Raw genomic sequence first — 27,818 nt, forward strand, 5'->3', positions numbered from 1 at the left:
CCAAGATTTTGGATCATCTTTACTACCATTACTCTGAATTCTTTTTCAGGTAGACTGTCTATTTCCTCTTCATTTGTTTGGTCTGGTGGGTTTTTGCTTTGCTCCTTCATCTGCTGCATATTCCTCTGTCTTCTCATTTTGCTTAACTTACTGTGTTTGGGGGCTCCATTTCACAGGCTGCATGTTCATAGTTCCCGTTGTTTTTGATGTCTGCTCCCAGTGGGTAAGGTTGGTTCAGTGGGTTGTGTAGGCTTCCTCGTGGAGGGGACTGGTGCCTGTGTTCTGGAGGATGAGGCTGGATCTTGTCTTTCTGGTGGGCAGGACTGCATCCGGTGGTGTGTTTTGGGGTGTCTTTGAACTTAGTATGATTTTAGGCAGCCGCTCTGCTAATGGGTGGGGTTGTGTTCCTGTCTTGCTGGTTGCTTGGCATGGGGTGTCCAGTACTGTAGCTTGCTCTTCGTTGAGTGGAGCTGGGTCTTTGTGTTGAGATGGAGATCTCTGGGAGAGCTTTTGCTGCTTGATATTACATGGGGCTGGGAGGTCTCTGGTGGACCAATGTCCTGAACTTGGCTCTCCCACCTCAGACACTCAGGCCTGACACCTGGCCAGAGCACGAAGACCCTGTCAGCCACACAGTCTCTCTTCAGAAGACAGGGCTGGGCCTTGAGAGAGACAGAAGACTTGGAAGTGTGTGGTTGGTCTCTGCAGTCAAAAGTCTTGAGTTCCAGTGCTGACTTTCCTGCTAACAGGTCTTTGGCTTCTGTTTTTTTATCTGCTAGCGTTGGAGGGTCTCCTGCAGAGGCAGGGGCTGGCTGTGGCTCACCATCAATAATCCCCTAATTGTTAAATATTTATACTGAAAGAAAAAAATAACATGTGCTAGCCAGGGTATGTGCTACATTTATAGAAAGAGGCTGCTTTTACATAGGATACACCTAGATAATCTCATATGCTTACCAAAAGAAGCCTTTGCTATGTGAATTGTAGTTTAATCACAGATTTTTAGTTTGGAATAAGAATGATTTGAGGAGGATTGAGGGTGTTCAGCCACTTTTTAAAAGAAAAGCCAGGAGGGTGATTTGAGCATGGAGTGAAAGCCCTGAAGTTTGAAAGGAAATCAAGAGAATGGGTCAGTCTGCTAGTGTAGCTATTTTTCCCTGTGATTAGGAACCCAAGGAAGTACATGCACTTCAGGAAACGGGGATGGTGGCTAAATAAATTGCCCAGGATGAATCGTAAAGATTCAAACTGAAAAAAAATGATAGTGAAGTAATCTCCTATTTTATAAAAATATAACTTGTTAAGGAACAAAATTCAACTGAGTAAATTTCAAAGATGTTGTTGGCTGTATTCAGTGATTCATGAATCCAGCAGCATCCCCTTGACTTTTATAGGTGGAAGGGAGCAGGAACAGCGAAGTCTTACTTGGCATTTGCTGATTGGTTAAAGCAGGGTTATTTCCTTACATGGAACAAAGAGAGGTCTTAGGGCCCAGCCAGGTAACTTGTGCTAAGCAGGAAGTGCTGACTGGTTGACCTAGGCCTTCCTTTTCTGGGCGAGCCAAGCAGAGAAAATTGTTATTTTCAGGCTTGCTAACATGGGGCTTAGCATAAGTGACTCCATCTTGTGCCCAGTCTGGTTACTTTAACAGACTGTACATTTTATAACCTTTTATAGTATCACAGGGTGAGAATACAACTCAGTAACTGAAACAAAAATCACAAAGCTGAATTTATTGCATATTTAAGTAAGTGAACTTTGCTGGTCAAGGACATTCTCTTGGAGTGGATCGTATGGAGGGTTTTTAGGATGCTAGGAGCTCAGAGGTTGGGCTTTCAGCGGCAGGAGCGAGTTGACGTCAGCTGTGTGTGGTTGTGAAGGCAAGACTGTTGTTGACTGGTTGGCATTCAGAAGTGTGTTCCGGGTGTGAGTCCCTACCTGACTAGCTGACTCGCAGAAGCCAAGAGCTATCTCAGATTGGTTGACTTGCAAAAGTGAGTTCACTCATTTTTTTACTGGAATATTTTTTGAAGTGTTTCATTTATTGCTTCGTGGAGTGGCTTACAATCTAACTCCTCTCTGGTTGTCAGAAATTACTGAAAACCACTGTTTAGAAATCCTTTGACCAAATCCATCCTTAGGATATACAAAGCACTTGTGGGGGGAAATGTATTATATTTTTTTGTTGTTTTTGCTATAATATTGTTACTATTAATCAACGTGGTTTAAGTAGTATAGCCACAAAGTCTATTATAATTTGTTTTACTTACACCTTTTGTCAATTCTGTTCATCGAAGTTAGTCAGCTTGTTCACATATAGAATAATAATTAACTGGCTTGACCAATGTTCTGTATTAGACTAATGGTAGAAATTAAAATGGAAATAGTGCTTTGTTTACGAAGCTCTTTAACCAAATCTCATCTAAAATCATTGCAACCCTGTAAGGTAGGCATTGTCATTGTCATTTTACAGAGGAGAAAACTGACTTGCCTAAGTTTAAGGCAGTTAAGTGATTGCCTAAAGGTCAAGGTCACTTAGGCAAGTGTGTCAGGGCCAAGGTTTCAACCGGGGCTTAAAGTTGTTAGATTTTACTATTAACTTACTTAATGCTATTTATTGTGTCTTATTCTCAATATTCGGTGTCTTCAGAAGCAAGTTCAAAAATTACTTTCTTCCAGAATGTTTTCTCTGATTAACACTTACAGATGTTTATATCCTGAAACCATTTTATAAATATAAGAATAGAGTTCTAAACACAGGTGTATGAAATTTTAGCCATAAATAGACCACTTAATTGTCTTATTTATTTTTTGTTACTCTGTGGCATGTGTTTTGTTTGTTTGTTGGATTGATTTTTGTCCATTTATTATTATATTACAGTTCCACACCAGCATCTTGCAAGTTTCAATGCCTTCATTATTGCCAGCATCTAAAGGCTTGGAAACTTCTGAAAAAGTGAAATTGCCTCCTAAGCCAGAGACTTCATTTGAGGAGAAGTATATGTCATTTATGATCTAACACTGTGATATAAATACCCAGAAAAGTAGATCCACCAAAAGCAGGGGTGCACTGCATTTATTTTCAGACATAATCTTTTACCCAGAGAAGCAAGAAACAGCAAGACGTGTGCCAGGGAACCCCATGCAGTTCTGTATTATTAAAATAAAATGTGTGAAGTAGGAAGTAACTGGAGATGAGGCTGGGGAGGTGTGCTGATTAGGTTAGAGAGGGATTTTAGGGAACTTGGATTTTATATCCTAGGTCATAGGTGGCCATCAAAGGATTGCAAGCAGAATAGCGGCAGTCGTGTACGTGCCTGAGGCTGTTTGGAAGACGCTGTGAAGGAGACAGGAGAGGGATACAGTAGTTCCTCTGTAGGCAAATAGAATTTGGGGGGACCATCTTCCCAAATTAATTGCCTAATCTTACAATTAGATCAAGTAAAATTAAATAGAATATCAAAAAATAGAGAAATAACAGTCCTTGCACAGTTTTTTGTTTTTGACAATTCTGTTCAGTTGGAATATATATGGTCTTTTTTTTTTTTTCACGAAGCTCATAAATACCTTTTTGCTTTAATATTTTAGTGATGGAAAACTAATCCTTGGTTCTGCTGTTGAAACTCAACTGTGCCATAGTCTTTCGTAAGTTCTATTTTATCAAATGTAAACAAATATGCTTGATGCTTGGGAAAGAGGAAGCTTCTGTTACACTAACAATGACTAGTATTAAAAGCAAATGACTCTGAGGCATGAATGAACTAATGCAGCCGTAATGATCGGGTGGGGGGGCGTGGAGTGGGGTTTGTAAAGTAACACATCAACACTCGCTCTTTTACCATTATCTCGTGCCAGGTTTCTGCCATCTTAGCCTTTCTTCATCAGTTTTCCTTTGAAGTTCAGTGCTTTTAATTTCATTTTTGTACTGACTTATATTCTGGATATAAGTGTATCAGAAAAGCATCACAGAGAATGATGTGATGGCTGGCAAGGCTGCCATGGTTTTGTGCACTTGCAACTTAATAAGCTGACCTAATAGCTAAGTTTATCCAAGTTAATGTCTGTATTACATTAGGAAAATCTATTTTCAGAGCAGTACTCAAAGATGAGATCTTTCCTTTGCTCTCCATTATCTTTTACTGTACTTGGTAGTTGACATTTCTAGCAACTTATTTACACAAAAATACATGAGAAGTGCCTTTTAAAGGTTTTGTTGGTGTAGTATATTATTCTGTGTCTTAGAGCAAAGATGTTACTTTTTTCGCTCTGTTTTTAAACTGGTCACATACTCCTGCCTTCAGTCTTTGAGTAACACCAGCTCCGTATAATTGAATGCTACTTATGTGAAAGAGAAAGGCTCTCCGTCACTCTGCCTTTCCTAGGACTGTTAATGAGTTATTATAGGCAACAATAGGGATTCCTCTATTATGCTTGATTAGAACTGTAAAATGAAGTGCTTTGCCAGACTCAGAAAATTGATTCCTTTGTAAATTGGAAAGTAAAACTTTTGTCCTGTATTTTCATTAGGAGGATTATATATAAAAAGTACACGAGTATTTTTAAAGTCCCTGGTGTGAATGTGTATTTGCAAAGGATATGCCACTAGTCTGTGGAAAACACTGGTTTATTTTCAAATATTGACATCACAGGATAGTCCTAAGTGTTTTTCCAGCTATTCTGACATGTGCGGAACATTTAGAGTTATTGGCAGGGCCGTTAACCACCCCTGCTTTTAAAAGAACTGAACATTATAATTTAGTTAAGCACATAAGTGACTGCCTAAATCCAGATTTTCCTTTATTTCCAGGTTTCCACTCACATACAATCTTAGTTTCTTTCCAAGGCATTCTACTTAGAAAGAGGGACACCAGAGCCACTTATTATTAATCATAATTGTTATTATTGTTATTTTTAGAACTTCAAGTCTGCAAAAGTCTAGCAGCCTGGGCAATCTGAAGAAAGAGTCATCAGATGGGGTTGGTCCTGTGTTTTTTCTGTCTGTTACCCTGAGAAGAAAACATTTAGGGATCTTCATCTTTTCCCGTTTGTGGTTTCAATAATGGAAAATTATTAGATACCATAGTTAATGATAAATATTAAGAAATATGAGTATAACAGATTGAAAGTAAAGCCCAAAGTGGAGACTTTAATAACACATTGTAGGAAATAAATGAAGGTGAGATTTTGTAGCTTAGGAATAGATATAAATTGACTTTAATTTGTTGAATTATATATATGTGAGAAATTCTGACTAGATAAAGGATTCCTATAACAATCTTAAATACTGTTGTTGTTTTGAACAGGAAAAGGAGTCTATTCCGAAGCCTTCAGAGGTAATTTTTATGTCCAGATTACAATGTAAAAATGTTTGGGAGTTCTAATATACATAGTAGACTTCTTAATGTATAATGCATAAGACTGCTTAATACGTAATAGTAAGACTGCTTAAATGTCTCCAATAAACCAAAACTCTCAGAATCTGCAAAACATGCCAAATGAATGAAGCCCAACACAAAAGATCACATACGACATGAATCCATCTCTGTGAAATACCAGAATAAGTAAATCCATAGAGATAGAACACAGACTGATGGTTGCCAGAGGTCGGCGAGAGAGGAATGGGGAGAAACTGCTTAGTGAGTAAGGAGTTTTACTTTAGAACGATGGAAATGTTTTGGAACTCGATAGAGGTGTTGGTTGCACAACACTGTGAATGTGATAAATGCCACAGAATTGCTCACTTTAAAATAGTTACTTTTGGGGCTTCCCTGGTGGCACAGTGGTTGAGAATCCGCCTGCCAACGCAGGGGACACGGGTTCGAGCCCTGGTCTGGGAGGATCCCACATGCCGCGGAGCAACTAGGTCCGTGAGCCACAACTACTGAGCCTGCGCGTCTGGAGCCTGTGCTCCGCAGTAAGAGAGGCCGCGATAGTGAGAGGCCCGCGCACCGCGATGAAGAGTGGCCCCCAAAAATAAATAAATAAACAAATGTGGGGTTTAAAAAAAAAAAAAAGGAAAAAAGAATATTAAAATAGTTACTTTTACGTTATATGACTTTCACCTCAATAAGTTATTGGAAAAAAGCCCCAAACTCTCATTCACGCTATTTGATGATCATAATGACCATACCCAGCGTTCCTTAGACTTCACAAAAAGCCCTTCTTAGAAAGATCACCAGCTGGACCGGGGCGCGAACCCGGTTCCCCTGCATCGGCAGGCGGACGCGCAACCACTGCGCCACCAGGGAAGCCCCAGCTGTTTATTTTATATAACCGCTGTCCATCTACAGAGAACATTCTGGGGTTTTTTTTGTTTTTGTTTTTGTTTTTGTTTTTTTTTTGCTCTACGCGGGCCTCTCACTGTTGTGGCCTCTCCCGTTGCGGAGCACAGGCTCCGGACGCGCAGGCTCAGCGGCCATGGCTCACGGCCCCAGCCGCTGCGAGTCATGTGGGATCTTCCTGGACCGGGTCACGAACCCGTATCCCCTGCATCGGCAGGCAGACTCTCAACCACTGCGCCACCAGGGAAGCCCCATTCTGGTATTTTTAAAGGCATCATCAGCATGGGCTCTGGTTCTTCTTTCGTCTGATTTTCGGTCATTAACCTTGCACAGGTCACAGTCCGGTAGACATACTATCTCCAGATGCAGTCCCTTGACTGTTGGCTCTTAATGCCTTGAGTCGTGATATAGGTATAACTGACAAAACACAGACAGTGGGCACAGCTGTAATTCAAGCCATTGTTCTTTTTGTCTTGCTAATTCAGTAAGTGGTTTGAAATGATTTTGGTATCAGCATTAAGACATAGATAACAGTACCACTACATTGTGGCATTTGTACACTTTTAGTTACTATGAATGGTAGATATATAGAGGAAAAGAACCACCTTGAAAGCCTGTATCCCCTCACCCTTCTCTCCACTTCTGCAAAAAAGAAAGAGAGGACAAGAGATGTTCAAGAAATGAGAACATGCAAAGAAAAGAGTCCTTGGATGGTACTAAAACAATATAAGAGACCATGTTACTATAACTGCCAATTCAAATAACCAAAAAGCTCAAAAATAAGCTACAGGCATACCTCGGAGATATTGCAGGTGCAGGTCCAGGCCACCATAATAATGCAAATATTGCAATAAAATAAATGTTGCAATAAAGTGAGTCACACAAATGGTTTGGTTTCCCAGTGCATATAAAAGTTATGTTTACACTACACTGTAGCCTATTACATCTGCGGTAGCAGTATGTGTAAAAAAAAAAAAAAAACAATGTACATACCTTCATTAAAAAGTGCTTTAGGGCTTCCCTGGTGGCGCAGTGGTTGAGAGTCCGCCTGCCGATGCGGGGGACGCGGGTTCGTGCCCCGGTCCGGGAAGATCCCACGTGCCGCGGAGCGGCTGGGCCCGTGAGCCATGGCCGCTGAGCCTGCGCGTCGGGAGCCTGTGCTCCGCAACGGGAGAGGCCACAGCAGTGAGAGGCCCGCATACTGCAAGAAAAAAAAAAAAAAGTGCTTTATTGCTGAAAAATGCTAACTCTCACCTGACCCTTAAGCAAGTTGTAATCTTTTTGCAATAGTAACATCAAAAGTCACGTCACAGATCTCCATATAATAATAATGAAAAAGTTTGAAATATTGTGAGAATTACCAAAATGTGACATAGGGGCAAAAAATGAGCAAATGCTCTTGGAAAAATGGCACCAATGCAGGGTTGCCACAAACTTTCAGTTTGTAAAAACACAATATCTACGAGGCACGCTAAAACGAGATGCAATAAAATGAGGTATGCCTGTATTTAAAAATCACAATTGAAGTTCTTGAAAAAGATCCTGAGATGTTGTAAAGATCTGAAGTGGCTTCTGAATCAATCAAGAAAAATTTAATTTTAGTTGGTTTAGTTAAGCGTATGTGAACGTATCACAGTCTTTGAAAACGGGTGATCCATGTTTGGTAACTCACAGGCAAGATGTGAATATAACCCAGAATCCTGTTTCAAAAAATATATATTTTAAACAGTTGCTGATTTTGCTTTTATTTTATTATTAATTCTTTGAGAGGAATATTTAAAATAACTGGAGTAGAAACTCTTCATACTGCTTGTATAGAAGCTTTGGACTAATGCCTACTTTATAGAATAATTACATTATATGGGGCTTCTACCGATGTAGTTATAAAGACTGAGAACTATACCATAGCCAAATCTTTGTCATAAAAGATAGCAAAGTAGGAAATCCACTGCTAGTTACATAATATTTTATCTCCATGTCTTTGAGGGAATGAGGCAAATAAAATTAAAATAAAATTTGAGAAGGTCTAAATCTATCCTAAATATTTAAAGCCCTAAATACATGGATTAAGATTAGTGATGAACATGTCTTTGTTGTTGTTCCTTAAGTAGATTTCAGAACTGACCTTTTTTAACTTCTAACAAGGCAATTTGACATTCGTAATCAATTTGTTAGTTCAGTTATTCTTTTAAATAAAATCACGTGTGTAACATAGTTAGTGCTGTGCCGGGCATGTACTAATAATGATGCACACTCGTGCTGTGTCACATTTATTATCACTTCTGTCTCAGGCTAAAGCTCTGGTAGAACGCAGCCCATTTGGGAGCCTCCCTCACAAAGCTCCGGGACACGACGCCTCTGTGGATGACAATCCCTTTGGCACTCGAAAAACCAGATCTTCCTTTGGTCGTGGCTTTTTTAAAATCAAAAGTAACAAGAGGACAGCAAGTGCGCCAAACTTGGGTATGTGTGGCCAAAATGCCTTTGCCTTAATTCTTCCAGAATGAGGAAAAGATCAGTCTTTTCCCTTATTCATCTATTTGTACCTTTCTCTTTCTCAGAAATGACGGTGAATGACTTGGGGGAAAAGTTAGCAAAAAATGCCTCCATGGGCTTAATTCAGAGGTAAAGATAGTGTGGACTTTCTCACCCTGCTCTCTGTTCTGGGTGTAAACTTAGAGGAAAGACCAAAAACCGTGATTCTCTCTGACGTCATTATCAGCAGTTTCCCATCTATTCCGAAAGAGGATAAAATTAACCCCATATTGACACTGCTAATGGAGTCTGTGTGTCGCGTCGGAAGCACAGAGCGGTGCCTGCCTTCCCTCCCACTGTGTGTATTTTGTGAGTAGGAGTTTGATCTGTGTTTCATTTTGTCGTTCCCCTGTGTTCTCTCCATTGGGCTGCGTGTGATTGTGTGCATTGTTGGGATTTCTGAAGATCGTAAACGAAGTGCCAGTGCACCCACCCTAGGTACCGTACCCCTGCATGCCTCCTTCGCCAGCGCCTCGCTTCCAACCGAGCTAATCGCTGCTCTTTGGCGTCTGTAATCTCTAGAAAGTGAGCTGGCAGCCTCAGAAAACGGAGTCCTCTACTCCAGTGTTCCTTGCATCTTCCGCTCAAAAGGACTCTCTCTAGAGCCTTTGCTTCCAAACCTAAACGCTGCTGTAACCCATGCTAATGGCACCTTGCGAGCAGCTCTGTGAGGACCTAGATGTGCCCAGTGGCCAACCGAGTGCAGGGCAGGAGTGCCCTGGTGTCATAAACCCGGCTCCTTCACCCCGAAGCGCATATCACGTCACACTAACTCGCAGGGCCTTGCGACTCCTTCTCCATGGTTACGTTTCCCCAGCCTCCAGAAAGAAATGTTCTTAGCCAAACAGGTCTGTGGAAGACATTGAAAACGTTCATTTTAGACTGACTTCTCTTAGGGGAACATTCTTCTGACACATTATTGCTTTGAAGATGCGGGTGACATTTAGTGACAGCAGAGGTAACTTTATGCGATATCTGAGGAGTCACCCCCAAAGCGATTTTAGGAGAGGGGAAGCTCAGTTTTCCTCTTTAAAGGGCAGAATACAGTAGGGGAAAAATCCTCAAAATAAAAATAAAAACAGGATGCTTTTAAAATAAAGGTGGGCTGGGCAACATTTTCAGGGACACCTGTAACCGTCATGGCTGTAGGGTTTGAATGGAAATGTTCTTTTGGGTTTTCCCAATAGGTCCTATCACCTTCTATAGATATCTACAGAGGTATTCATGTAGATCAGCAAAGGTGACTTCTCTCTCTTTGTACCCTTAAATGTCCAGAATGAACACAGGGTGAATACAAATGATCTATTCAGACAACTATTTTCAAATGTTTTTGCATCTTTCTTAGAAGAAATACCTTGTCAACGCTAAGAGGCACATGCTGCTTACCATAACCTATAATCACAGCTCTGCTTCATAGAAAAGTCAGCCTCTGCAACTTTTAGATCTTGCCGGAACACTGCCCCTGTGGTTTTTGTACAACTTTTACTTTGCTGTATAAAAGTGCACATTCTCACATTGAGGAAACAGCATTCCTTGTTTGCTAGTGTGGGAGCGTCTGTTAAAAGACAGCTAAAAGCACTAGGAGAGTTGATGCTAGGAGATCGGAGAGTAGCAGATTTGGATGTTATTGCTTTATGGCAGAATCAACTGGCATTGACTTATATCAAATGAAAAATTTATGAAGACCCAGTTCATTCTTCTCTCAGTGTCTGAAACATTACATTATAAATAGGAATACATTTCTTATATAAAGAATTGCCAGAACTTGGTAAACAATTTGATGTAAATGCCAAAGGAAAGGAGGGAATGGAAAGAAAATGACAAAGAGTTTGGACTGGAGTAACAGGGAGAAGATTAACTAGTATTAATGAAATATGAAATACAAAAATGTAAGAGAAGACTCTCAGGAAAATTGGATGGATTTGCCGAGTCCAAGATATCCCTGGCACATCAAATTGGGAATATCCACAGACATTCAGATACTGAAGCTGGGGAGAAAGATTATTAGGCTCAGAGATTCTGATACCAGCTGCTTATAAATGAGCAAAGCCATCATTTCGTGCTGAGCATAGAGTGCTTGAACTTGTCAAAAGATCCTGCAGAGGGAACCCAGGACAGAATCTTGGAGTGGAAGAAGAAGAGAAGACAGTGGTACAGCAAAGAAACTTTCAGATGACAGATCTAGGAGCATGTCATGTCAGGAAGCTAAAGGAGATGACAGTTTTGGAGGAGGTAGTCAACAGTACCAAGTGCTGTAGCAAGATTGAGTATAATTTCATTACGAATTCAAATCAGTCAAGGAAAGAATATGGTAATCCTATCCCAACTTTGAATCTCGAAGAAGTTGTAATTTGTAAGTTAATGAATTTGGTACACAAATAGAGTAGGCTGTAGAGTAGAACATAGATTTGTGTTCCATTTTTAATATTTGCAGGGTGTTCTTTGTAAGTCACTGGTTTATAGATCAACAGAAGAAGAATTCTTAACAGTTGCTTAAACCAAGGATGTTAACATCTAGTCATGTTCATTCCATATTTTAAAATTCACCAAGTTTGTATTCTGTTCTTGGAATAGCTGAAACAGAGAAGGAGACATCTGAGCACTTGGATCTGGCTGGTGTATCGTCTCAGCCAAAAGATTCACAGGGGAGCAGTCCCTTCCAGATATCGCCACCATCGCCGGATAACAAAAAGAAATCTAGGGGTATCATGAGACTCTTTGGAAAGTAAGTAACAGAGCTTTGTCTTATATGTGGCTCACATGTAGGAATAAATGGAAAATTGGCTGAAAATAGTTAAGAAATTGTAAGGCTTTTGTGATCCCTTTATGGATGGAGATTGTGATTTGGGTTTCATTAACTCATTGAATCTCAGTTAAAGTTTAAATCCAAATTTCTATCCTAACCATACATAAGCATCAGTTTCAAATGTTCTGATTAAAGTCGAAGGCTTCCTCAGGGCTAATGTGTTGTGTCTTCTTTTCAGACTTAGGAGAAGTCAATCAACTACATTTAACCCAGATGACATGTCTGAGCCTGAATTCAAAAGAGGAGGGACAAGGGCAACTGCAGGACCCCGATTGGGTTGGTCTCGAGATTTGGGACAATCTAACAGGTGAGAACAGTCAAACGAATGGTCTCTTGCATCTCTACCCAAGCATCAAGGTCTCATGAGCACCTGTGGTGTTAGTATTGACCCTGGGTTAGACAGTCAAATCCATTGCTTACTGCTGTGCCTTGTGGAAGGCTCCATCATCTTTAGAGCAGTGCAGTTCGGCTGTGGTTGGTGAAAAACTGTACAGAAGATGCGGGCTCTGTGAGCTAGGTGCGGACCCAGAGCTAAAGTATCAGCAGCATCTGTACTAGAATGGCTCTTGGACTTAAATTTTACATAGAAAACAATTATTAATACTCTAAAGCATAGCTCTGGAAAGATGGGATAGCATAGTGGTTAAGAATAGGTTCTACAGACTTGTGGTTGCCAAGGGGGAGGGGAGGCGGGGGAGGGATGGATTGGGAGTTTGGGATTAGCAGATGCAAACCATTATATGTAGGATGGATAAACAAGGTCCTACTGTGTAGCACAGGGAACTATATTCAACAGCCTGTAGTAAACCAGAATGGAAACAAATATGAAAAGGAAATATATATAGAGATATATATGTATACCTGATTACTTTGCTGTACACTGGAAATTAACACAACACTGTGACTCAGCTGTACTTTTCTTTAAAAAAAAAAAAAAAAGAATAGGTTCTAGAGACAGACTGCTTGGACCTGATTTCTGGCTTCACTGCTTCCTACAAGCTGAGTGACCTTGAGCAATTACTTCCATGCTCTGCGCCTCTGTTTCCCATAGTATGGATTAGTACTTACTCCAAAAGATGATTAAATGAGTTAACGTGTGTTAAGTATCTGGCAAATAATAACTGTTCAGTAAACATTAGTAGTTGATAGAGTCTGTGAAAACACTTAAAAGACATACATTCTATCTGAATTCTTCAATTTATCAGGACTGTGTAATGTTTTTATGTATTAAGACTCTAAGAACTTTTCCTACACCCTTATCACAGTTTAGGGCTGGTTTGGAACTGCTGTGCTGATTTGCTCAACATAAAAAAGGGTGGAGTTGGCAAATATTTAGCACAATCATTGATACTAGATCTTTTAAGATGATAATGGGCTGGAAACCTTTTACGCATGGTCCTTCCCACCCAGGCAGAATACTTGGCACAAGTTTCATCAAGGAGGAAACTCTCTTTGGCCTTCTGCAAATACCAAACAGTCTCATTTGCCATATGTTCTCTTTGTACACAGTAGAGGACTTGCTTGTGCTGTTATAAAAAAAAAAAAATTTTGTTCATCGCCACATTTTTTTTCCAAACAGGAACACTACTTGTAAAAACAGTAAAAGAAACTAACACAACATTGTAAGTCAACTACACTTCGATAGAAAAATAAAATTAATTAAAAAAAAATAGTAAAAGAAAGCAGAAATTTGCTTTGATTGTACTTTCTCATTACTCAGTGATGGCATATTGCCCTCTTCTCATTGAATACCATCTGGAGAGAAACCGTAATTCTACTAGAGTTAATTCAAGTTAGACTTGAGTTTCTTTCAGTCTGGCATAGTGTTTTCTGTTTGTAAATTCAATCTTTAAACAACATTAGTTGAAAGTAGTATAATAACTTGAGCTGTTGGTTTAACTCGGTCTTCTTCTATAAAACATGTTAAATCATGATGAATCTTTTGTGGTTTTGTTTGACATGAAGACTGTGGTCTTACAAGGGAGCTTTCATCTCCAGTATCACTTACTCCACCAAATATGTACTAAAAATTAGGCTTCCCATAGTCAAATGTGTATCACCAGGGAATCTCCATGTCTATTGAATATGCAGTTGTTCATCCCTGATGGTAACTTAGCGGATTGGTTTTTAATTGTTTTTCATGCGATTGTTCATTTTCCTGCAGTGACCTGGATATGCCAATTGTTCAGCCCTGATGGTAACTTAGTGGATTGGCTTTTAATTGTTTTTCATGCGATTGTTCATTTTCCTGTAGTGACTTGGATATGCCATTTGCCAAGTGGACCAAGGAACAGGTTTGCAATTGGCTTGTGGAACAGGGCTTGGGGTCCTACCTGAACTCTGGCAAGCGCTGGATTGCATCTGGCCAAACACTTTTGCAGGCTTCTCAACAAGATCTAGAGAAGGTGAATGCTTCTCTATTTTGTTTGCACAATGGAGAGAGAGAGAGAGAGAGAGAGAGAGGAATATGAATGTAGATTTGTTTTATATTCCGAAAAGGGGAGTGGGTAGAGCTAGTAAGTATTCTGGAAAAAGTTTGAGTTTCCTGCTTCATGCTTATTTTATCTCATGGACTTAAAGGGAGGACCTGGTCCCTTATGAAACACTTAAGCCACTGGGCATTTTAATGAAAAAATAATTATATAGACATAATAATAAAGTTTCAGTTCATATTTCTCAAAACCATTCTGTGGCTTTATCATTGGTCCATCTTCTCAGTGTAATATATGCAATTCAATTTCACTTTGCAAAAGGGAAAAAAAGAGCCCTACACTTAATGTCCAGCTATTTAACATTTCTTCCCAATTAGTTAACATTTAGTACAAAATAGGGGTAGGATTCCTGTTATGCATGCTCCAGTTCCTATCTTGCAAAGGAAGCAGCCTAGTGGGGAATATCTAACGTACCACTAAAACAACTGCAGTGGTCTTTCCAGGGGCCTTCTGTTCAGCAACCTTTTACAGCCTGGGTTAGTATTCTGATTTAATGTAATTATTGGGTCTTCAATGCTGGCTTGATTTTCGAGGAATTTGCATCCTTTGCCAGTGGCATCCAGCCCATGTTGACAGAGTTGTAATGCCAGTGTTTCTTTTTATTAATTCAGGAACTTGGAATCAAGCATTCACTTCATCGAAAGAAACTCCAGCTGGCACTGCAAGCCCTGGGATCCGAAGAAGAAACGAATCATGGAAAGCTGGATTTCAACTGGGTCACTAGTAAGAGGTTTTAAATTCATGAATCAGTGAATGAATGAATTTTATACACACAGACACACAGACACACACACACACACACACACATAGCTGCTTTTTCTTTTGTTTTTTTTTTTTCTGTTTTTTTAATAGATCTTTATTGGAGTATAATTGCTTCACAATACTGTGTTAGTTTCTGTTGCACAACAAAGTGAATCAGCCATATGCATACACATGTCCCCATATCCCCTCCCTCTTGAGCCTCCCTCCCATCCTCCTTATCCCACCCCTCTAGGTGGACACAAAGCACCGAGCTGATCTCCCTGTGCTATGCGGCTGCTTCCCACTAGCTATCTATTTTACATTCGGTAGTGTATATATGTCAATGCTACTCTCACTTCACCCCAGCTTCTGCCTCCCACACTGTGTCCTCAAGTCCATTCTCTATGTCTACATCTTTATTCCTGTCCTGCAGCTAGGTTCATCAGTACCATTTTTTTTTTTTTTAGATATGGCTGAGTAATATTTCATTGTATATATGTGCCACATCTTCTTTATCCATTCATCTGTCGATGGACACTTAGGTTGCTTCCATGTCCTGGCTATTGTAAATAGAGCTGCAGTGAACATTTTGGTACATGACTCTTTTTGAATTATGGTTTTCTTTTTTTCATCACAAGAATGGGTATTCTGTGGCTCATTGTTGACACTCATTTCTATCCTTAGGATGGTTGGATGATATTGGTCTCCCCCAATACAAGACCCAGTTTGATGAAGGACGGGTAGATGGTCGAATGCTTCATTACATGACTGTTGTAAGTAACTCCCTCCTGGGGTTTGTGGGGGGCTAAAACTGTTTTTCTCTGAAAAACACAGAAACAGAGTAAGCAAAATACAGTGTTTTCACAGTGATTCTGCTGGAGTTTGAAGGGGTTGTTTTAACTTGAGGAGAGGGGCAGGTGTATTTTTCTAAGTTGAAGTTGTAAGATTTGGTGATTGCAATAGCCTTGGGAAATTTTGAAATCCTGATTTAAGCTATGTGAAACCTAATTGAAACTAAGTTATCCAAAAAGTTGATTTTGTATATATTCAATAACATAGACATTGAAGTGTACACTTTGAATGGGTGAAGTTTATCGTATGTGAATTATATGTCATAAAAATGTTGAAAATGAGAGAAGGTAGAGTTTTGCAGCCCTGGCAGTTTCTAAGGGATATGTTCCTATAAGCAGTGGCCACTCAAAAGGCTGGGACTCGTCATCCACTAGGACTTTCTTTTCCCTTCCCTTCCACTTTTGAGCACTGTTTCCTGAAACCCCCAGCCCGTCTCACTTCAACCCAGTTCTGCTGGAGTTACTGGAGTAAAGCAGAGATAGGCCTTCACTCTCATTCCTTCATTACTGTTTCGTATTTTTAGCCTTCTGTCCAATGGGTAGAAGAGGACTTTTCCCTACTTTACGACAGTGGGGAGAGATGGGTTCCGGGAGAACTTGTTCTAGACTCCATGGTACTAGGAGTGTTCTGCCTAAGATGCTTTTATTTAAATGACCTTTTGTGGATTCAGCTACCACAAGTATCTTTTTAAAATAAGTTGAAAGTTTCAAACAGCTAACTTAACTTATTTAGGAGTTTTTCAATATCAAAGAAATTTGGGGTTCAGCTCATTTTCTTCTCCATCCCTGAACCAAAGTCTGAACCGTGGTGGGCACATCATGTAAACTGAAGGAAAAATAACACCAGCCTGTGGCATGTTGCATACTTACTGTGTGCCAGACACTCTTTCAAACACTTTACTCATAATTAATACTCAGTTCTCAGCAGTCCTTGACTTAGCACTCTGTTATCCCCAGCTTTCAGATGAGGAAACAAAAGAATTGAGAAATTGGGTAACTTAACCAAGTTTCCACTGTTAGAAAGTAGTAGAAAGTCATGGAGCATTTGTGCCTGTTTGCCTGCCTATCTAGGTATGGGTATGCTCCTGTGGGAATGTGAGCAAATTGAGGCTGAAAATCACAAAAGGCAAATGTATAACCTTTGTGGCTATAAAGGAATAAATTACCTTAGAAAATTTGACCCCGGAAATCCTAAGTCACAAAATGTCTGTTTGCAATTGGTATCCTGGATTGGACCCTGGGTCAGAAAAAGGACCTAGTAGAAAAACTGGTGAAATCTGAATAAAACCTGGGTTTAATTGAATTTTATTATTGTCCGTGTTAATTTCTTAGTTTTGCTGAATATCTTGGTTATATAAGGTGTTAACATTAGAAGAAGCTGGGTGAAGGGTCTGTGGGACTCTGTACTATCTTTGGCAACTCTTCTGTAAATCTAAAATTACTTAAAAGATTTTTTTAAATCCCCCCCTCAAAGAAGCGTGTCTTGATTTAAAAGAAATCCCTACTTTTAAAATCCCTTAAACTAAAATAATGAACATTTTATTTACATTGTCAACATTATACATAACCCACGTGGAAATGTTTTGAATGGGTGTCTCAATCTTAGATTAAAATATGTTAAATGCCCTTTCTAACTTATCCTCAGGCACTGTTTTTAAGACATTGATCTAGAAAAAAATTCAGGAAATAATTTTTGCTCAGTAAGTAGTCTTAAGGATTTAAACTGTTTTATAATTTTATTTTAAAAATATCTCTGTAATAGGTTAATTTTTTTCCTGTGTAAGAAATGTGTTCTCGGTAAGGTGTGCCTAAAAATGGATGTTTTCCTTGTTTACTTTCTGGGCGTGTTTGGAAGTAGATTGGTGCTTATCTTGACACGGGGCCCCCCACGCCCCCAAATCACCTTCTTCTAAAATAATTTGTTTTGGTGTGTTTGAAAAGTTCCCAGTAGCCACAGACTGGTGAAAGTTATTCCTTAAAGGAATCACTTGGTGATATATGTTGCTACGTGTAACTTCTTCATTTCTCTTCTCTCTTGCTTCTCACCAGAAGCTTTGCATTGATTAACATATAATTTTTCCAAAACTGTTCACAGTGTCTGCTAGATAAAGCACAATATTCTAGAACCAGAGATTTCTTGAGGCTGGGGGGATAGTATAATAGGAGCACTCTTCTGGTTTTCCCCCAAACTGTGATGTACCTTAGCTCAGAAAACCTTCTCTTGGTCATCGGTGAACAGTGCTTGCTCTCCGTTATCTGCTTTATCAAATCAAATCAAAGCAGGTCACCTTTCGCAGTGGCCTAGCGAGTGCTTTTCAAACGGTGTTTTTCAGAGCTGTGCAGTCCCACAGTCTTATCTCAGTGGAAGAGAGAGAAACAGGTAGAAGTCAGCTTCAGTTGGGACAACATGAATTTTGGTTCCCTTCTATTGTATACTGGGGTCCTAGAGAAAATTGTGTTCAGCACAGGAAAAAGAGTTTTGTTACGGCATAAAAGCTTTGAAAATCCTGACAAGCCCTTGAGGCCTATTGTTAGAGGTGCACTTCTACTTTTGAGTTTTCTGAGGTTTCCCTGAGAAGGTTCTCCTGCTCTAGGTCTGCTCAGTGAGCGCCTTTTTTGTTTTGTTTTGCAGGATGACTTACTGTCTTTGAAGGTCATGAGCGTGCTCCATCATCTCAGTATCAAGAGGGCCATCCAGGTCCTGAGGATCAATAACTTTGAACCAAACTGTCTGCGGAGGCGACCCTCTGACGAGGTAGCATCTGAGGTTGAGGTTTACACAGCATACACATTCCGTGCATGTGACTGCCCGTGTGGAGACACTAAGACCCATTTCGTCTTGGAGCCTTCAGGGAAGGAAAGCGTCTGGTTCCCTCAGAGGCTCAAATCCAGCCTCATTTACTTCTTAGGCTTTGTCTTCCTATATTCCTTCCTTTCCCCCCGTCATGGTTCTACCTGTATAACTAAAGCCAAAGATTGTGTTTTAGTTTTCCTTCCTCCTTTCCTGGGTGTATTTTATTTTCCTGCCTCCTTAAGCCCCAAAGTTAAGTATCACTGTAAAGACTACCTTTCCTAAAGCACTGCTTTATTAGTGTGCAAGAAACTTAAAACTCTGGGACACAGATTCCTTAAAAGAGAATTCAAACTAGCAAATACCTTTTTACCTTTTTCTCTATCAACATTTAGTGGGATGTAGAACAACTCCACTCCATGAGGCAGGCTCTTCAGAATGAACATGCAGGTTTAATATTTGGAGCCCCATAGTCAGTGACTGAAGCTCTGGGTGGTGGTTTGTTCCCACAGAATAGCATCACCCCATCAGAGGTTCAGCAGTGGACCAATCATCGCGTGATGGAGTGGCTGCGCTCCGTGGACTTAGCGGAATATGCCCCCAATCTCAGAGGCAGTGGTGTCCATGGTGGGCTCATGGTAAAACTCTGTTTTCATTTAAAACCGACTTCTTATCATTGTGTTTCCATTAGTCTAATGATTAGGCTATTACCTGGTTGCTGGTCATGATCCTAAAGTCATCTAACTGAACTCTCCTGCAACATTTCTAGTGAATCTTTACTTTCAGAGTATTCTGTCCCATATTTTTTATTTATATCATATAACTCTAGATTGGATTTAAACCCATTTCTCTTTTATTATCCTCTTTCATGTTGGATAACATCTGGCCACTGGCTCTCATATGATCATGTTTTAAAATCCCTGCAAAGATAACAGACTATATTTCTGCACGTTGATGTTGCATAAGGAGTTGGCTCCCAAAGGTACCACTTCAGAGAGGCAGAAGCCCCAACTTTGTAATGCCTGGATGTCAGGGCCAGCTCTACTTCTCACTAGCTTAGGCAAAACAAAGAAAAGATATTTAAATTGAAGGTCAGAGTCCATAGTCTATCTCACTGGGCCGTTGAGAGGGCCATTGGAGATAACTAAATGAAAGAGCTTTGCAGATTATAAAGCACAATGCAGGCATGTATATGATACCTGGTGTCTTAAAGAATCTTAATTTTTCCTGTAGGTTCTAGAACCTCGTTTTAATGTGGAAACAATGGCTCAGTTACTGAACATCCCACCAAGCAAGACCCTGCTGCGAAGACATTTGGCCACTCATTTCAACCTTCTGATCGGTGCGGAGGCCCAGCACCAGAAACGGGATGCCATGGAGTTACCAGATTATGTACTTTTAACAGCTACTGCCAAAGTGAAGGTTGGTTCAAGCTCCTACCATTTACTAGTTGCCTTTAGCAAAGGCTCAGTTTTGACTGTTACCTGGCTATCCCATTTTCTGAGGTTTACTAAGTTTTGTGGATGGGTTGAAGGTAAATGCATCTTTAAGAGTAATTAGGAAAATGCATTTTTGAAGGTTTCCTTCTGGGGGGAATCTTTGCTCAAATCATTTCTTTTATTAGAGTTAACAATATAAGGAACCTGATGTTGGCTTCTATAATTGACGTTTTGCCAATGCAGAAAGCCCATGACTTGGGCCCAGTATTGATTGCAGTTATCCTATGGATAAATCAAGCATAAGAGGAGGATTTCTTCTCATACTTATCATTAACCAGCCTTGCAAGCTAGGAAAAGATAATTAAGAAATGATCCGCAGTAGACCAGCAGAGAATGGGTATCTCCAGATTTACCTGGATTCATGGGTCGTACAAAATTCAGATCACTTTTTCTTCTTTAAATCACTCTTCTGTGAGCTCTTCTGAGTCCGTTATCTCAACTAACGGAATGTAGAGGTAGGGTTTATTGGTTCCTCCACAAATGTGGCTCCTCCACAAACTTTTTTTTTTTTAAACCACTTTTACCTACCCAACACTTCCTCTTTAGCTCCCTTTCTCCCTTAAAAGATGTACCAGATTTGAAATCTCTGAGAGATTCTGTTCTATTTAAATTCTCAGCGTCAGCCTGATCACCATCTCCTTAACATATAGTCTCAGGGACTATCCAGTGAAAAGATGGAGTTTCTCTTCTCTCACTGGAAATTCTCTCTCCAGTAGAGCAGGTTTCTTTTCAGCAGTTAACCAGTCCTGTTATGGAAGCATAACAGGCATACAGGATAATCATAGCCTTACCCAAAAAGAAAATACAGTAATAGCCATTTTCTTTTGCTGATCTTAGATTAGAAAACCTTGCAAAATTGAATTCAGCCCTGAGAAATCTCACTGCATTAAGGTCTGTCTATCAAAACTAAGGCTCTTGGCATATTTTGCTTTTCACAGTGACTACCCAGCTAGTTGGTATGAATAAGGAGGACAAGCTTAATCTTCTGAGAGTCATAATAAGGATCCTTTATCACATTTGGATGTCAGTCATATGCCTAGGATGCCTTTGTTTTTCTTATACCCACTTAATCATCCAGTTGCTTTTCTCTGTAGTGTGAATAATTAAATTATACGTGTTATTGGTCCTTTGTCATATGAATTTTATCAAGTCCCTGGATGTTTTTGTTTGCTTTTCTTTTAAAGCCAAAGAAACTCACCTTCAGCAATTTTGGGAATCTGAGAAAGAAGAAACAGGAAGATGGGGAGGAATATGTTTGTCCAATGGAATTGGGACAGGCCTCAGGAGGTACATCTAAGAAAGGATTTAAGCCTGGTTTGGACATGCACCTCTATGATGAGGACGACTTGGACCGGTTAGAGCAGGTAAACGTAACCCTGTATACCTGTTTTAAAGTTCTTCCAGTATTGGGGCTTCCCTGGTGGCGCAGTGGTTGGGAGTCCGCCTGCCGATGCAGGGGATGCGGGTTCGTGACCTGGTGCGGGAGGATCCCACGTGCCGCGGAGCGGCTGGGCCCGTGAGTCATGGCCGCTGAGCCTTCGCTTCCGGAGCCTGTGCTCCACGGCGGGAGAAGCCACAACGGTGAGAACCCGGCGTACCGCAAAAAAAAAAAAAAAAAGTTCTTCCAGTATTGAAACACTAAATGAAAACTTTGTGCACTGTGTCTGCTAACCAAAGACATTTTCCTTAAATGCCTACAAATAAAGATAATAATAAGATAAACGCGAGCACTTAACAGATTGCTTACTACATCCCAGGCACTACCCTAAGCACGTAACGTGTTAATGTTCAGGGTAATCCTAATACGTGGGGAGTATTGTTATCCTCATTTTAGAGATAAGGAAACTGAGGCACAGAATGGTTAAGTAACTCACACAAGATAGAAGAGCTGGTAGAATCACTGGGGTTCTAACCTGCCCGGCTGGTTTCAAAGCCTGTGCTATTTACCTATGTTATACCGTCTCGGTGTTAAGGAAATCTATGTATTAAAACAAGTCAGGGGGCTTCCCTGGTGGCGCAGTGGTTGGGAGTCCGCCTGCCGATGCAGGGGACACGGGTTCGTGCCTCGGTCCGGGAAGATCCCACGTGCCGCGGAGCGGCTGGGCCCGTGAGCCATGGCCGCTGAGCCTGCGCGTCCGGAGCCTGTGCTCCACAACGGGAGAGGCCGCAACAGTGAGAGGCCCGCGTACCAAAAAAAAAAAAAAAAAAAAAAAAAACTAGTCAGGAATGGACAGCTCATACTTCTTAGCCTTTTCAGTATGAGGGCATGCATCTGAATATTGCCTTCGAACAGTCTGCTGGTGCCATTGTCAACGTCAGAGCATTAGGCTACATGTGCCAGTAAGGTGTTTCTTCTCATTTTTAACATCCAGTTGCATTAGTGGGAGGAGATGCAACAGAAGTGTTCTGTGGCTCCTATCCCGTTCAGTACCACTTGGACTATTTCTTCTTAGATTTGTGTTCATTTTGCTGTACTTTCCTTGAAATTATTGCGAATGAGTAGTCATGGCATGGTATGTTCATTGCAGATGGAAGACTCAGAAGGGACAGTGAGACAGATAGGTGCATTCTCCGAGGGCATCAACAATCTAACCGTAAGTTGTAAAACGAATTTCAAATGTTCTTCTAAAAATAAGTTTGAGAATGACCCCAAAGGACTGCATGTGTAGCGGAGAGCGGGTAGTGCAGAGCTCGTGGCACTCGGTGTGTGTGACTCCCACCTCCTTGTCTTCCAGCACATGTTAAAGGAAGACGACATGTTTAAAGATTTTGCTGCCCGTTCCCCCAGCGCCAGCATCACCGATGAAGACTCAAACGTCTGACCGCAGCACCTGGATGAGCACGGGGAGCCCTTCATCTTTGTTCCACTTTATTTCTCAAACAGTCACAGTATCTACAATGAGCAACAGATTGTTTATCGTTCATCGTTCCCACTTCTCATTTAGAAGTGGAAATGGAAAGCAGGGAATAGGTGCCGATTCTAAAGTTGCCATGACAAATAAGACACTGGTGAATGAGAGTATAATTGTTTTTCCTCTATTTAATGTAAAGAAAAAAAAATCTGTGATATATTATATTTAAAGTGTTGCATTTAATATGAGTATTTTGCCATAGTGTTTCCATCTACATTCACAGCGTGGAGGATTTGGGAAGCAGTAACCAGTGAGGGAATGATTTTTGACAGCACTGCAGCCCTTGAAGCAGGATGTTATATGCTTTCAAAATCAACATGTGGAATTTCTTTAAGCATTCAGTGTGCCCACTAAATGCCAGCCACACCTCCACTTGCCTCCACATATTGTCCCATTTTTATATATTTTTCTAAATATATGTATATACTTAGTACATAGAAAATAGAACTTTTATTTTGTGACATAAGGAAGATGATAAAAAGATCACATTAAAAAAAAATACAGTGATCAAAATTTTCGTATACCAGCTGGTTCTTGGAGAGGTCATAAATGATCTTTCTTTCTCCAAAACTGAATTTACAGCATGATGTTGATCATGCAGACTAAATTAGCATATATGAAATACCCCTTCTTTGATGATACATCACAAAATTGTTGAATAGCTTTTAAAGAATTTCAACCTTAATCTTGGATCCTCTTACCTCATAAGGGAGAACTTAAGGGACATTTAAATACTATTAACTTGAATGCATTCAGAAACTCCCCCAAATTTTGTAGAGATAATTTCTGAAGAAACAAACAAAACAAAACAAAGCCCTTTACAGTATTAAGCTTCTTATCTTCCTCTTTGCTAAATATATCATTACATCAAAATACTAGCAGTCTTCCTAATGTTATTAATTGTACATTTCTCAGGCTATTAGTGAATGGGATTTTTTTTAAAAAGCTGAATACTTGTCTGAATATTTTGTCTCAATCAGAGTTCAGTAACTCAAAGGCTGCAAAATTAGTTTCATAATGGCTATATTGTGACGATAAAATGCAGTTCATGTTTTTCTGTAGCACAGGTCCCAGACATTCTTTATAAAGAAAATAGAAAGCTGCAACAAAAACTGTTATTATGTTTATTGTTTTCTAGAGGCATTAGAAAGAATATTCTATTTTGTATTCAGTACTTCATCATTACTCATGATAGCCAATGGTGGTAAAGACAGGTTTTCACAAATTGGCATAGGGTGGGTCGTTCAGTATATGTCAGTGGACTTGCTTAATAAACTGTATTTGAATGTCAGTGGTATGCTCTTTCAAGCTAACAAGTTACCAAGCTTTTCATCAAGGAACCTGTGATACTAAATTACTATTTATTCATAACTAAAATAGTTCAATGCTAATAATAATCTTTTGCTCCCTATCATTCATTATTTGGTAACTGTATTGGACTCTTACCCTATTTGTGTTTTATTTTAATGTGAATATGTGTCACCATTTGAAAAACAATTTGTTATTCAAACCTGGTTAAAAATACCAGGAGACTGTTATAGATGCCAAGTATTCTTTATTCAGGACAATGTAACATCACTGATGATATGTGATATGGTTAAATTTTTTTGATGATATATATTTTATTTACAAAATATTATGCACTGCTGGTATTACCATATGAAAAGAAATAAAGTCAATTGATAATTGCCTCATATTTTTATCATCTGTTACTTTCTTTTCCTTTGCTTGGAATAACCAGTAGCCTTTATTTCTGCTCTAGAGAATAGGAACACCAACTCTCTACAGTTCACAAACTCCCATAAATTTGTTTGAGTAGGATTTATGGCATGTATCAACACATAGAAATTTGAGGCCTTTGCTTGAGAAACTTCTGTATGAAAGGAAACACAGGCAGCTGAGCTGGGGGCTGAGGACTCGCGGCAGAGGGATATCAGAAAAGCAAAGGGAAATGACTTGCCTGCAGGTTTGGAGAAGTTAGTTGTAGAAGGAAGTGAGTTCTATATGTATGGTTCTTTAAAGAACTAAGTGCTATTTTTAATGAAACTAAAATTTGGAAAAAGGAAACATGTCTTGGAAGAGGTTACCAAATATTAAAAGTAGAGCAAATACAAGTAAAAGACAGATGTTTTTTTTTTGTGAAAGTTAATATCTCTAACTTAATAAACCAGCAGGAATCTGTATGAGTACAACACATCCAGCTGACAAACAGGAAGACCTACATGTTTGTTTAGCTGTGTGTATACATGCTTCCCTGAAGAGTTAGAAAACTGGGACCATGTTAGCAGGTGTGACTTCACTGCAAAACTCTGAGAAAGGACAGTTCGCCTGGTTGATACGCGGAAGTAGTGCTGAGTGGGTGCAGGGAAAACGGGGCCAAAACCATCTCAGCAGTTGGCTCTAAAGGACGGCGAAGAGGTTCTCGGCATCTGTGAGGTGGTCAGTGGAGCTATAATCCGTGCAGCCCAGAAACTGAAGGAGTATCTTGGATTTGAAGACACGCTGAGCAATCTATGCCCAGCTCCAAACACTCTCAATGAGATCTTCTTAATCCACTACGTCACTTTCTGCCATGAAAAAGGCGTTGACAGCTGGCTTACTACCACCAAGATAACCAAGCACCAAGCCTTACTGTTCAGGGCGGACTGGATTCGGACCTTTTGGGGATCCGATAAGCAAATAAGGCTCCAGCTGGCAGTACAGACTCCACGGATGTCTTCTCTTCCTCCCGTGGAATCTGAGCCTTGTGACCCCTCCAATCCAGAATCCAGGGCAGAGGGGTCTTTCGGCAATAGAAGTAGGTTTGATAAGCTGGAGGAATTCTGTAACTTGATAGGAGAGGATTGTCTGGGCCTGTGTATCATCTTTGGTGTGCCAGGATAGCCTAAAGACATCAGACATACTGTTGTCCTGGACAGTATCAAACGTTGAGACAGTGAGGGGCCATCTGCTGGGAGGGACGGCCGTGGCACAATTCATCCTGGAAACTGAAGATTGTGTCTCCATCAGGGAACTGCTTGGAAACTGTCTGAGTAAGCAGGACGGGCTGAGAGAGGTGGGCAAGTTTTATGTTAGCATCCTCTGAACTGGCTATGTGAGATGCGATGGGCCTGTAAGATAAAAAGGAAAAAAATATTTTATTTTAATAAGCAAGCTCATCCTCTTACATCATCCCCTCATGGGATTTCTTTTTTCTCCTCTCCCCTGACCCCACATTGAATGAAAACCATCACCTGGGTCAAAAACATCTTAGTATCATGATTATGGACAGAAAAATCCCTGCCTGTATTTCAGGGAAAATGTAACAATTTAGCTTAATCTTTTATTTATTATTCAACAATTAAAGTGGGAAGAGAGGATAATAAAGTCACCCTTAAAGTTCGATTTGAAAAATAAATTGTGTGTTTGATAGAGTAAGTCTAGCCTTTGAAAGTGTAAAGTGTGTTTTGACTTCTGTGGGTGGGAAGTGGGTAGAACAGGTTTAATGACATTTACAAAACCGGTTTCATTTCAGGACTCCTAAGCAAAACCTAGCCTGGCTCTCTTCCTCTCTACCCTGATCCCACCTCATCCCAAGCTGCTTCCTCTGCACAGAGAGGACCTTGGAGGGATCCCTCTGGGACTCAAGTGTTAGCTTTACCTATGATTTAAACACAGTGACCCATTTAACTATCCCTCGGAATAATGATTAACATCTGTTTAGCATTCGCAGTAAGGAAAGTGTATTCACGTATAAAAAACATCTTTACTTAAAAGCCTGGGTGGGATTATAACAGCGCTGTAGGGAAGGAAACATAATTTTCCCTCCATGCTTCTAGAGGACAGAAGCAAAAGAAAAAAAAATGCTTAAAAGTGTACATGGAAGATCAATTCATTCCACATGATTATTAAATGCCTATTACTTGGTAGGCCCTGTTCCATGCCCTGCCAGTCCAGCATTAAAAAGAACAGAGTCCCCACTCTCAGGGAGTTTTCCTCTTAACGGTGGAAGATAGACAAATAACAAATACATGGACATATATTTTAAATGCATATTTAAATAAATGTCGGGGTGGTATAAAGGAAAATTAAGTATGGGTAAGGGGAGAGAGAGTGAAGGAGATGCTATTTTATATGACGTGGTTAAGGGAAGCCTCAGAGAGAAGGGGGCAATTTACCAGCGATCTGAATGGAGAGAGAGCATCAGTGCAGGTATCTGGCAAAGAATGTTCTAGGCATAGGGAACTGCAGGTGCCAGGGGCCTGACACGTGAGTGGAGTTGATGTGTTTGAGGCATAGCAACAGAGGATGTGTGGATGGAGCAGAGTGACCCGGAAGGAGATTGTTAGGAGATGAGGTCGGAGAAGGAGCCAGCAAACAGGAGAAGCAGATCATATTTGTAAGGACTCTGGATTTTACTCTGAGTGATATGGGGACAGACATGCCTTGATCTGACTTACACACTAAAAACCTCACTTGATTGCTGGGTGGAGACTAGATTGCAGGGAGGAAAGAGTGGCAGAGCCCGGGGTCGGGGCAGCTAAGAAACTGTTATAATAATTCAGAGGAGAGAAAAGAGTAGCCTGGACCAAAGTGGCAGAGGAGGAGGGGTGAAGAGGTCAGATTAGGAGGAGTTGACGGTAAAGCTTACGTCATTTGCTAATGATTGGATGAAATATAATCACAATTAGAACGCTGATTTCCTAACTTCTTAAATATGACATTCCTTCATTCCAGGAAACCAAAAGTTCAAGGAAAGCATTTTAGCCCTCTGTCTTCGATAAGCAGGGAGAAATAGGTGCGAGAGACATCTCTTCAAGTTGTTAAGCAAGAATTATTCTTTTTTTTTTAACATCTTTATTGGAGTATAATTGCTTTACAATGGTGTGTTAGTTTCTGCTTTACAACAAAGTGAATCAGTTATACACATA

General features: G+C 40.2%; 2 protein-coding genes across 14 annotated transcripts in view; both read left to right on the forward strand.

The window, feature by feature from the left end:
- Nucleotides 1-24,603, forward strand: part of PPFIBP1 (PPFIA binding protein 1) — a 189,179-nt gene extending 164,576 nt beyond the window's left edge. For 6 of the 13 annotated variants that reach the window (XM_028491124.2, XM_028491125.2, XM_028491130.2 and 3 more), the window contains 17 exons: nucleotides 2,882-2,997; nucleotides 3,589-3,645; nucleotides 4,916-4,976; nucleotides 5,304-5,333; nucleotides 8,573-8,744; nucleotides 9,222-9,254; nucleotides 11,391-11,541; nucleotides 11,801-11,929; nucleotides 13,877-14,027; nucleotides 14,726-14,837; nucleotides 15,540-15,628; nucleotides 18,339-18,461; nucleotides 19,010-19,135; nucleotides 19,731-19,919; nucleotides 21,181-21,360; nucleotides 22,525-22,590; nucleotides 22,732-24,603. In XM_028491124.2, coding sequence (XP_028346925.1) covers nucleotides 2,882-2,997; nucleotides 3,589-3,645; nucleotides 4,916-4,976; nucleotides 5,304-5,333; nucleotides 8,573-8,744; nucleotides 9,222-9,254; nucleotides 11,391-11,541; nucleotides 11,801-11,929; nucleotides 13,877-14,027; nucleotides 14,726-14,837; nucleotides 15,540-15,628; nucleotides 18,339-18,461; nucleotides 19,010-19,135; nucleotides 19,731-19,919; nucleotides 21,181-21,360; nucleotides 22,525-22,590; nucleotides 22,732-22,818 — 1,872 coding nt within the window. In that variant the 3' untranslated portion in view covers nucleotides 22,819-24,603. The remainder of the gene's footprint in view (nucleotides 1-2,881; nucleotides 2,998-3,588; nucleotides 3,646-4,915; nucleotides 4,977-5,303; nucleotides 5,334-8,572; nucleotides 8,745-9,221; nucleotides 9,255-11,390; nucleotides 11,542-11,800; nucleotides 11,930-13,876; nucleotides 14,028-14,725; nucleotides 14,838-15,539; nucleotides 15,629-18,338; nucleotides 18,462-19,009; nucleotides 19,136-19,730; nucleotides 19,920-21,180; nucleotides 21,361-22,524; nucleotides 22,591-22,731) is intronic. The other 7 variants (XM_028491128.2, XM_028491129.2, XM_028491132.2 and 4 more) reach the window with 2 other exon arrangements.
- Nucleotides 24,604-25,186: 583 nt separating this feature from the next.
- Nucleotides 25,187-26,234, forward strand: REP15 (RAB15 effector protein). Its single transcript, XM_028491498.1, is given in 3 exon segments — nucleotides 25,187-25,196; nucleotides 25,265-25,836; nucleotides 25,838-26,234. Coding segments are annotated over 3 exon segments (738 nt in total). The 3' UTR covers nucleotides 25,994-26,234.
- Nucleotides 26,235-27,818: the final 1,584 nt, after the last annotated feature.

The sequence above is a fragment of the Physeter macrocephalus genome, chromosome 6 (genome assembly GCF_002837175.3).
Source record: "Physeter macrocephalus isolate SW-GA chromosome 6, ASM283717v5, whole genome shotgun sequence".
NCBI classification, from domain to species: Eukaryota; Metazoa; Chordata; class Mammalia; order Artiodactyla; family Physeteridae; genus Physeter; species Physeter macrocephalus.